The 12,016-nt window shown below is 46.2% G+C and overlaps 1 protein-coding gene across 1 annotated transcript; it reads left to right on the top strand.

Moving 5' to 3' along the window:
• The first annotated feature begins 507 nt into the window (after positions 1-507).
• Positions 508-11,115, top strand: LOC146197262 (monocarboxylate transporter 4-like). Its single transcript, XM_084596454.1, has 4 exons — positions 508-797; positions 2,104-2,247; positions 5,565-6,371; positions 9,555-11,115. Exons 1-4 carry the CDS (start codon positions 575-577, stop codon positions 9,719-9,721), a joined length of 1,341 nt encoding a protein of 446 aa, XP_084452580.1. The 5' UTR covers positions 508-574; the 3' UTR covers positions 9,722-11,115.
• Positions 11,116-12,016: the final 901 nt, after the last annotated feature.

Here is a 12,016-nt window from a genome sequence, read left to right on the forward strand (position 1 = left end):
TCTCCCAGTGAAACTCGCTGCTTGGAATAGAACAAAGCACATGCCAGTTATAATGCCGCACAGTTGTCACACGGTACCTCGTCGCTGTGGCTGTGGTCAAAGCACTCGACTGCTGATCTCAAAAGTTGGGTTCGATCTCGACACCGGGGGCTTAAGCAATGCACCCGTGTTTCCATATTGCAAATTATTAGTTCTTTCCTTTTAAATGCTTTTTTTTTTCTGTTCATAGGATGGTACACCATATCCGGAGAGTGAGGCCGTCACGAACACTTTTCAGTTCCGTAGCTTGGCCTTATCTCTTGCGGCTCCTCATCTTTCATATTTAAGAATTCAACTAAAGCCAAACATTAGCGACTCAATTTACATCTATAGCGAGCACTTCTTATACACCACTCAGGTGGCTGAATATCACCGGAGACCTCGACCTCTGCGATTTTGATATGGGAAAGATAACTACGATTGAAAACACTGGATCTTCTCTGTCAACGCAGAAAACGCGAACACAAGAAGGCCAACAGAAGTCCAAGGTTGCATCGAAGCGCCGTTCACGCCGCTGGGATCTGGGAACACGTAGATGGGGCGCAGCGAGGCCTCTTTGAAGCGAGACCCGCGGTTCGGCCTAGACTCCCGCTGGAGCTGGGTAACTGCGGCCTTCGCGAGCTGGGTGCTCTTTCTGGTCATGCTCGGTCAGCAGGCGTCAGGCGTGATCTTCTATGGCATCATCGACACCTACGGCATCAGTAGGCAGCTGGCAGCATGGCCACTTGTCCTCAGCGGAAGTTTGATTAGCCTCGGAGGTAAGGCGCGTTAGTGGGGCCTCAGGGCTTCATTGAGTAAGTTTTTCAAAAATAATGTAATAATAATAATTGGTTCGCAGGAAGGGTGAGGCGTCGTATCTGTTACACTTCTTTCTGTGGATACCTGAACCACGCCGTAAACGAAGGGAGGAAAGTGGGAGTGAAAGTGGGAAGAGAATAGGAGGAGTCGTAGTGGAGGGCTACGGAGTAATTTCGACCCCATGGGGTTGTTTACCCTCCACTGAAATCGCACAGCCCACGGACGTCTCTCCGTTTCGCCTCCACTGAAACGCAGCTGCCGATGGTCAGGATCGACCCCGGGTACTCCGGCACAGTAGCCGCGCACCTTAACAATTGAACCATCGCAGCGGGGCTGAAAACTAGGCATGCATGCGGATGCCTATACTCTGTACGCTCGCAACTGCACCGTGGTTCAGGGTCAACTCATCAGTTAGATTTGCCGCAAATATCTACTGATCGCATTTTCCACTTGAAAGCAGCATTTCAGCTGAACTGAATTAGATCATGCTTTAAGGCTTTACGTTAATTGGAAGCATGGCAGTGTATATCAAAGTACGTGGAAATCTGGGGAAGTTTGCACGGATGCCTCGTTCCATCGGGCTGTCAAGTGTAAGCGTATTTGTGTAGACTGGGCGTGATTGTAGCTTTGCATACCACTATGACGCATGCAGCGACATTTCGGCACAGCACCAGCTATACTGCCATCAGAATAAATAAGAACTTCCACAGCTCTAAAGAAAGACAAACACACAGATAGACAAAGAAAGCGCACGTCCTTTCTTTGTCTACTCGTGTGCTACCTTTCTATTTTAGCGCAGTTAAACTTTTCCTTTATTTACGTTGCATTAACTAGCCAAGGAGGTGGTTTCACTTCACCATATCGACGTCTGCCTTTTATTGTCGTTTATCCTCAAGCGAACTATTTCCTGCATGGTAACCTAAAAAGAACTCCGAGTTTCTTGTCCCAAAAATTGTTTACTTCCTTCTAAAGTTTGCGAATCAAGCTTACAGCTATAAAACTGCAGAAGAGGACGGTTACTAACGGCTATGACTTTGCTTCAATTTATTAGAGCGCTACGGGCTTTTGAAGCCCTGATTAAGTTACGTCGGTAGCGCTTTATTCACAACAGAAATTGGTCTCACGTTAGGCCGGTGAATGCAAGCTTCACCGTTTCGCGAACCATCACTGCCTTTGTCGGTTGCAACTAGGCGACAGGCAGTGCACGCTCAGAAAAGCTGCTGTGTAGTAGCTCTATCAAGGCTAACGTTTCTACTTTTCTTGCAGGTCCCCTGATCGGGATCCTATGCCGATGTTTCTCATGCCGAGCCGTGCTGCTCGTCTGTCCGTTCGTAGCTGCCGTGTCTTTATGTGCATGTTGCTTCGCCAATGACATTCTGTTTCTCATCATTGTCTTCGGCATCATTCACGGTAAGGATGAGACTGCATCTATGCATATTATTGCGGTCACCTGAGTCGCTGCTTATTAGGGCGAAAGCCTCATCGTTGTCGTCGGCAAAAGTGTCACGCTTTTGCGGCGGCTCTAATTGGTCGAAACGGGATGACGTCATGAAGGTCTTGACCAATCACAGAGCACCACCACAGTTTGCGCGAATGCGTGCCTTATATGGCCATATGCCGATCAATAATCAATGTCAAATAATGATTAAATAATTAATTACTAATCATATATTACTGGGTATTCATTGATGAGTACTAACAATTACTAATTAATAAGCACTAATTTGAATTATTTGATAATTACTAATTCGTGACAGTTACGTAATTAATAATTAATTTCTAATTAATGCCGCGCCCCCGGTAAAATCAGCCACACAACAGTAAACGTAGGACAACTGCGACGATACAAGGAGCGCTATCTGTGGCTGCCAAGAAGAATTCACTGAATAAATGGACTCACAGAATGTGAAAGTGTAGTCACTCGCTTTACTAGTAGCAGCATTCAGCGCTACATGCGCAACAGTTGCGTAGCAGAATGTAACACTCAGGCTTTCGCCTTTCATCACTTTAGTCGCCAAAGCGTCCTCGAATTTTTTCCACTCATAGCTTCCAGTACACTTACTTCCCCTAGCTGAAAGGTGCTATGGGGGTGAACAACAGACCGAGTAAAACACCACTATTGTTTCTAGAGCAAAGTACCCAGCTTTTCTCAGCTCAAAATCTAAGTGGCTGATCACGGGCTCTGGGATAAATATGTAATTCTGATTATGTTGATGTTCGCGACATATCTGTCTTACCGACTCGAGGCACCCCACCAGAGCGAGAGTGCCGTTGAGACTTCCTGCACACAAAGCTCATACGCCGAATGAATGCATGCATGCGAAGAGAAATACTCAGCTTTGACATCTATGTATCTTTTTCGTCGCCGCGATTTCGTTTTAATTACCTCATTCTTCTAAATGTCCGCAACGTTTGCCGCGCTTGCTTCATATTTCGCCGCCGGCATGCTTGACCACTGACGGCGAAAACGTCTTGCTGGAGAAAGCACCACGGATCGCGGTTGGCGAAGAATACACGTCATCAGGCACAGTTACAGAAATCCGAAGCGGTTGTCGCCACGTGTATTTCAGGTTTATGTGATGTACTAGCTGATCAAAACACTACTTTAGTAAAAAGAAAAAAAAAAGATGACATATTGGCTTTCACGTGACCCTATCCTATCGGTCTATTACTGCAGCTTGTCTTTATATTGCACTCCAAAATGCCTTCAACAGATTGTGCTAAAGATGGCCGAGGCAACAGCGAGTCAGAGAGATCCTTTGAGTTCGAACTACAGCCTCCTTGTCTAGTAGCATGATATATTGCCCGAACAGTAAGTGGTGCTTATTCTTAAGAGGCGGAAGTCGCCCGGGCGCCGCTGTTTAAACTGCCACATGGAAATGGATTTATGGTTCCTTGTCGTCGGTCGCCGAGCGATTGCAAGCCTTGCAAACACCAGCGTGCGGTGAAGTCGACGGCCAATCCTGAAAAGCGATGCTTGCAGAGGAGCATCAGGCCCCTCCGATCGTAGATGGAAAAGGAGAATCTGAAAGTGTTGTGGTTAAGCTCATGCTAGTATAACGCCAGCATAATTAATTACCTCTCTTCGTTTGGCAGTCTCGTTCTTGTGTCGTTTTCTTTGACGCGCCTCAATGACTACTTTACTTACTGTTTGTTGCTTTGTAGTTAGTGTATTTTTATTTTCTTCTCGGCGCCGCATCCACCAGTGTATTCTGTAAGGCCTGTAAATTACTGGGAATGCCGGAATGAAATAAATAAATTGTGAAGGACGCCCTACCAGGAGATGAATACTGCATTTCCCTTATTCACACTGGCCAGGTGCGAACAGCCTGATTCATGCTTGTGCGGAAATGAACGTGTCTGGTGCCTTTACATAAACTCAGCACACATTGCTTTGACCCCGCATGATAAGGTAATACCATGTGCCAAGTATGCGTTTAAATGAGAGCTCACCAAAAGGTATTATTACTACTGACATTTTTCCTTCAAAAGTTTTTTTCTCCGTGCGGCCAGCAACCTTGGCGACGTGTCGATTAATGCGAACCATTATTATTACATTGCTCCTGACAATGACAATGACGCTGCAATCAGTGATAATGATAGTGATGACATTAGCAATGATAATAGCTGTGTATTTAGTTGATAATGATAGTGAGAGCAAGCTGGATGCTCCGTGTGCACCAGCAGCGCTTAGACTTTTGCCTTTCTGCAGGGTAGATTCCACAGTGCTCTTGGAATTCTAGAGCGCAGCTCTTTGGCAGCGCCCGTTCCTGTATTTCGCGTCGTCGTCGTTGTCCTCTTTACCAGCCGGAGCGGAGAGGAGGAGAAGAGTAGGTTCTGCAGTGTGCATGAGCTTGCCGGCCTCCGTGGAAGGCTGACCGAGGGGAGCAGGAAAGCGTCTTCCGGCATCGCATGTTTCCGGCATAAAAGTGGATTCTGCCTAGAACACCAGTGGACTTTAATGCGTTCAACGGAACGCTGGTTGTGTTCAATGCAACGCTCGGTAGCCCGCACCGCCCCGAGCCAAAATGCATAGCCGCAGCCGTTCGCTACTGCGAACCGCCTGCCTATAGAATTTCTTCTCTGCCAGTTATTTCTGAGCAATGAGCGAGGCAACCGGTCGAATTCCTTCACCTGCCGCATTTACTTGCGTACGGGTCTCTCTGCAATAACGTTCGAAAAGTTTGGCACGTCAGATGAAGCTAGTGAACTGTGCGCCATCAAGTTGGCCAACGGCTTGATGGCAGTGGCTCCGAGCTCTCCTACTGCACTCACCAAAGACGTCGTGCACATCCTGCGACTAGCATTATCCGCCCATTGATCCACACCAATGTTAGCAGTGGGGGACTTTAATGTAGATATACAGACAAAAAGGAATTTCTCACCACTTATGCGGAAGAACATCCCATTCCTCTCGCTCGTAACGCCTGTCATGGCAGTGACAACCTCGCGAAATACTTGCATAGACCTCGTCTTTGAGAAACAGGCATTGGTGCAGCAAGTCGAGCATATATCTATTTCTCCGACCACAAAGCTTCCTTCATGACAATCATGAACTGTTAGTGGAGTGTTTCTTGGAGAAAGAATATGTGTGAAAAATAAGAAGTTGTCTTTGTCTCGCTCCAATTTTTTAACTCAGTCTATCGAAAAGCTGAAAAAACTGATGAGCTGCGCTAAAATTTCGCATTAGGAAGTAACGTAATCGTCGGCAATTTTTTTCCCTGCAGGACTGTCGGTGTCGGGTGCGTACGTCGGCGTCTCCATCCTGGTTTCTCAGCATTTTGAGAAGCGTCGGGCGACCGCTTGCAGCTTCGTCTTCACTGTCTGCGCCCTCGGCCTGTTTGCGCCCCCGCTGGCCGAGCTGATGCGAGAAGCGTACGGAATCCGGGGTACTTTCCTGCTTCTGGGCGCGCTCACGCTCAATGCCTGCCCCGCCGCTATTGTGCTCCGAAGCCCCGCATGGATGGAGCAGAGGGCCCCGCCTGAACTCACAGGAAAACAGCAGGCAGACAAAGAAGCTCCATGCCTCGCTGTATCCAAGGGCGAGCAATACCGTCAGCATTTCTCCGAAGTCATGCGAAACTTTGGAACACTGCCGTTCGCCGTGGATGCCATGAGCTTCTCAGTGGTTCTGTTAGGGTTGACGACGTTCGTATTGTTGTCAGTCGACATCGCGACGGACAGAGGTGTTGAGCCGTCTAATGCCGTGTTCCTCCAGAATGCTTTCGCAGCTGGAGACATCTTCATGCGGCCTCTGATCGGTGTGATGGTTGACTCACGTGTCGTGACCGTGGAAACGGTTATGATGCTAGGTTATTTGGTACAAGCCGCTGGATTTGAACTCTTCGTATTCTTGAGGACCTTCCCCCTGATGTTAGCTTGTTCAGCGCTTATTGGCGCCAGTAACGGGTCCAGAATATTTCTGCAAGCACCACTGCTTGTCAAAGACTTTGGAATCGACCACCTGCCCATCATGATGGGCGGAATGGTATTCTGCTGCGGCGTCGTAGTTTTGACGAGGCCGGTTTTGGTCGGTAAGTATTTGATATTGGCTTGGAGTATTTTTGTTGATTTTATTTGTCTGGGAAAGGGTGCGGCCCTTAAAATTTAGTGGCGAGAGAGGGGAGAGAGTGGAGGATATCAAGATTTGCATCTGGAATTTATAACATTATTAATCGATAATCAAAACATATTTCTTACAACGTGCCCTATCTGCTACGGCACAGTGTTTCAATATACAAAGTAGAATTAGTTAAAAACTGCTAAAAGATGAAAACTGGAACTGAAGCAGGTTTCTGGCCAAGCGATGACGATGCAAGAAAGCCTCCAATGATGTCATGCATACCGTCAAAAGCCTATTATGCGCGCTTCGCATGCCTTAACTGGTAACTGTTAGCGACAGATTGGGTCATTACTCATTTGAATGACCAAAATCGCGCTATAAGTCACGTCATTCAGCAAAAGCAAAACAAATATCGACAGCCGTGCACGCAGCTACATCTCACGCTTATCTTTTCTCCCGTAGAAATGTGCTTGAAAGACAAAACAAATTCAAAACTTGAGTTTTGATTTACGCTACAATGATTTGACAGAATTTATAGAATTTGACTCAAAGAACCAGAAATCAGCGGCGAATTTACGGTGAAGATAGCTTTGAAACGTGACGAGGTAGACAAAAAGCGGCAGTTTGATTTTAAAAACATGCATTTGCGGTGTTTACCCAGGTTTAAAAGCATGCTCTTTGTTCCCTGCAATGCAACATAATAGCCGAAAGCGTGAGCATGGTCGAACTACTGATCAATTAGCAAGCTAGAAAAAAAAATGGAATACAAGCAAAAACGGTACTCTACGTAGCTTGCTATCTCAAAAATAAATGCTCGGAACAGTGCAGTGCATATAAAACACCGCCATTCAAGCGTACCTCAATAGGAACACTGGAAGTTCTCAATCACAGTAACAGTGCGAAGTTTCTTGTAGTAATGCATCTACCTTCAGCCCAGGCCACGCAACAACTTTGGCACAAGTTAGTGCGGCTTCAGTTGTTTTTAAACCACCAGACCATAGTTGCTAGGAGTACACGAGCATGTGTAGATAGTTCCAGCCCGTTTACGATATATTTGCAAACGAGGAACGAAAAGAGTCTGTCAAAGGCCTAAGTTCAGTTTCTCCAAGCGTGATCCTCTCAAAGCATGTTTCGTTGCAATATTTCACGATAAAGGCGGCGGCACAGTACCTCAGCTATTCAAGCGCACCTGATAACTCGGTACAACGTAAGTCCCACGAGACGAGCGCATAATCTAAGAATAACCTTGTGTTGGAACGATACGGCATCTCCAGACGTGGCAGTGTATTTCTATCTGGTGTTTTGCTTAACAAAGTTAACCAGTGTGAACGCAGCGGTTAACGTAGACATAATCTGTGGCGCGTTCGACTATTCGAAAAATCGACTTAGCTGCTTGTAAGCTTGCACAGTTTCCAAAGAAAATAATGAGAAAAAAACTGCAGAGTTTCACGAGAGAATTAGCCACATTTACTCCCTTCCCTTATGGCGCGGTTCAGGTGTCCACAGAAACAAGTGGGACAGATAATGCGCGTTTCCCTTCCTGTAAACCAATTATTATTATTATTATTATTATTATTATTATTATTATTATTATTATTATTATTATTATTATTATTATTATTATTATTATTATTATTATTATTATTATTATTATTATTATTACTATTATTATTATTATTATTATTATTTCTGATCTACTACATGTTCGGAGGAGTAATGGTTGTCTTGCGGTCATTTGCGGGCGATTGAATTCCTGCATCGACTGATAATCCTAAAAATAGCATTAGTATGCGCTGAATCTTTGGATTTTAGTCGCATGCGATAGGCAGTAAGGACAGTGAAAGCTGCAGAAAAAAGAAAAAAGAAACACAACGAGAGCACATCAGACGGCTGCGCGCCCTATATTGTTACTCTTCTTCTTGCTCTACATTTTTTTTATGGCACAAATCCGCCTTTTGACAATATTTGATTAAAGAAATTAAACAAAAATAGCAGGCTTTTAGTTATTTGCCCCCTTTCCGTAGGCGTCACCATGATATCTTTTTATTACATCTGTGGGTTTTACAATAAGACCCCCCTCCCCCCCCCCCAAAAAAAAAATATTAATAAAAGATGAAAAATTGAACAGTTTTTGTACTCCTGAAGCAGGCTTGGGGAGTGTTGATCGGATTGTTGAAACGTCACTCGTGACTTCCGAATAGGCGCGAACAATCCGTCATCTCGACCAAGATAGTGGCTTGTCTAGCGAAAGGTCGTCCGTGGGCGTCAAACGCGCGCCCGTATCGTCACGACCTATCGTGACCTCTTTACCAATGCGTCTCGTCTGACACGAACCGCGGGGGCAGTTATCGTCAATTGCATGGAAGGATAGCTGGTCGCACTACCGAATTGCGACTCCGACTGCCTCGTAAGGTTGCGTATTTGGCAAACATATAATTTGCTGGCTGAAAGATACTTATAATTGAAATAGCAAGTTCGGCTAGTGGGTTTGGGCTCTTTTCTTTTGTCATCGCGCCGCCTGCTACCAGCTGCGACGACAAAATTAGAGGTTGCGGCTGATCGTGAGATGTGGGGATGCCGCCAAGCAGGTTTGTTTTGCTGGTGGAAGAATCCAGGTAGGCCCAGCTGAATGTATCCCGTTGCCTTTGTCCACTCTCCTTTATATTATCTATAAACGTGACGTCAAAAACACAGAAAGTGTCAGTGTCCCGCAGGGATTTCTAGGAAGTTTGCACAGTGCCTCCTCTTAGACTGTTCAAGGCTAAAACTGCTGCAAGCGTTTAGCATGAAAAGTCGTGTGGAAAGCACTCCCGAAACAACCGCTTCCTAGAATGCAGTTTTTATCGAAGACTGACGCTATACACTCTAATGAAAAGAATTTCAAACACTCTACTGCCTCAGAGTCCTCTTTGGCAAACACGAATGATGCTACAACAGGCGCGAGGGGGTAAAGCCGTTACTTCTTGGCAAGACGACAACGGAGTCCTCTCTGTTCTGAGCCAAAAAGAAAGAAAAAAGGGGGGGGGGGGGACGAAACGAAGAAAAGATAACGCTGTCTATCTCGCTGCTACCCCCATACACAATAAAACCTCCGAGAGTAAGAATATAACTTCCTTCTGCCCCATGTCGATTTAACCCTATTTTTTTCTTGCAGGCTACTACCGAGACAACCATGGGTCCTACGATGGCCTGCTCCATATTCTGGCCGCCTTAAACGTCACGTTATTCTTAATCTGGATAATTAGGTCGCTCATAATGAGGAGGAGGAGATGGAGGCAGCACCTAACTTTAAACAGCATGGATGACATTTCCTTCAGGTGAACGCTGCGCTCACGATGCCTTTGTGCGGGTGAACGGAGCAATCTAGAAGGGTTGCAGGAGCTGCTTGGGACAAAGAGGGTTCGTGATGACTTCCAGCCTCCTTGCACTAAACACCTGGCCACTGGCGATTTTTGTGGAACCCATACCAGCGTAACGGGCTAGACTCATTGCGCAGAGCAAGCAGGTACGCATGTAAAGGCATTAGCAATGATGCTTGGTTTCACCCTGCCTCAGTGGGACGAACGAGGAACACTTCCCAGTGAGTGCGGTAGTGTATCACTGGGCGATGTAACATGTGGGGTAAGAGGAATGTAACGCACAGGGAGAAAAGGTTAGCCTGGAGTTGGTGACAGAAGACTGTCTCACCTCGGTTGAGTTTTTCTTCACTCGGTAGGTCCTGTGAGATAGTTGGCAAGGTATACGTGCGAGTAGGTGAGCAAGATGGGCATCACCTCGTCTCTCTTGGCATGGCCTTTCAACGCCTCCCGGAAGGCAAGCCTCAGTGTTGTCACACGAAAGCGCGTATTAGGATAGGAAGAGGCAAATTCCTGGGTCTCGGGGCAGTTTTATGATGCGTCATGCAGGACGCCACGTGCAATATGGGATATGCACCGTTGTGGGAAGTTATAACAGGAAGTTTTCCTCTCAGTGGCGATAATTGTTGAATGATTTGAGAGCATTACGAACTCGTATTGCCACAGATCAGACATATTCTTCCGACCTTGTTCTATTTCTTGTACGTAGTATATTGCCGCCATAAGCGGCGGTGGCCAAGCACGAAGCAGGTACTTCTAAATTCACGCAGTGCCTGAACGCAGTGCTTCGATGACTCGACGCCTATGCATTGTACCCGAGTGCTGCTTGATTCAGTGTACCTGACATTCGCTGCAATGAATACAAAGCATCAATTCTCTCCGAGAGCTCACATAAACGAATTTGAGGGACGAACACTACGAAGATCTACTGCTGGTATATCTTATATCTGCATGGTTACGGCCACGTTGTGAGGTGAACCTCACTTAATCTGGTTATTATGTAAACAAAGCATAGCGGATGTAGCATCACAGCACTATACGGGTTCAAACGTGCTCAGTGCTGATGTGCAAGAGAAATTCTGTGGGTCTTTTGAGCTGTGTCGTGATGTCATAGCTGAGGAAACTCGATGCTCGTGGACGATCGGAACTGCTTCGCCAATGGGACGTCGCGGGAACGTTTCTCGTGGGTATTGTAAACCCGATATCAGTTCCTCTCCTCCACTTCCTCACGATGGGCAAACACTCGGCTAAGTCCTGCCGCTGGTTCGCTCATCCTCGTTTCACTCGCGCCGCCATTCTGAAGAACATCCCCTCAGCTTCTAACGAGCTTCAATGTGTTGAGCAATAAATATTATTTGTCTGAAAACCTGTCGAATCCATTTGTTGTATAGAGCATGGCCCAGGCCATTGTCAACTGGCGCTTTCTTGCGCCTGTGATTACCGGCAAAAGCTGCGGTATGACGAACAGTAGCAGGAAGACATATTTGTTTCCGTTTAAAATGCGCATCATGAAGGAAGAGATCACAGGAAACAGGTAAGTTGTCATTGCGTGAGAAAAGCGTTCGTGTCTGGCATGTGTCGATGTTTAATGGGGACGTCAGGTGCGCTTTCATTAACAACCTCGCGCGGAAACAATCTCCGATTAACGGACAAACCCTTTCTGGTTTCGATCACTGTTAAGCGGTCATAGACCTTCCCAAAAGCAAATAAAGATGAATATATTTAGCTGGAATATCTATAAAAGATGGTATCAAGATGGTTTTCAAATAGTGCAACTTTACTGAGAGGTTCCCGTGATTTAAAATATGCCTCCAGTTTTACAACGTATCTTGGTTAAATGAAGAGAAATAACCTTTTCTTCAGTGCCAAAAGTGACGTTTAGTGACTTTGCACATCAATTTACTTTATCGAATCAGTTAAGCGAGAACAATATGCCAACCATATTGGCCGGTGCGAGGACATGACTGCATTATCCGCACATACTTGGAAATTATTTTGGGGTGACAAAGGACTAAATAGAAGAAAGGATTTAAAAACTTTGTGCCTGGGGAACATTTCACACCACAACACATCAGACTGCCGACCTGTAGCGACCGAAGCACGTGAGAGAACTTCCGCGCTAAGCCGCGGAGGAGCGGCTGAGTTAACTGCGAGGGGCCCCACGGTCCGCTCGCACCACCGCAGAAACACTCTCTTCAGCGCCGGAGTCACATCTGTAACGCTGAGCGCGCGATAGGCGAAGAATAGTACGGTTTTGTTT

Source organism: Amblyomma maculatum, chromosome 3 (genome assembly GCF_055883805.1).
Source record: "Amblyomma maculatum isolate TAMU_Amacu chromosome 3, ASM5588380v1, whole genome shotgun sequence".
NCBI lineage: Eukaryota > Metazoa > Arthropoda > Arachnida > Ixodida > Ixodidae > Amblyomma > Amblyomma maculatum.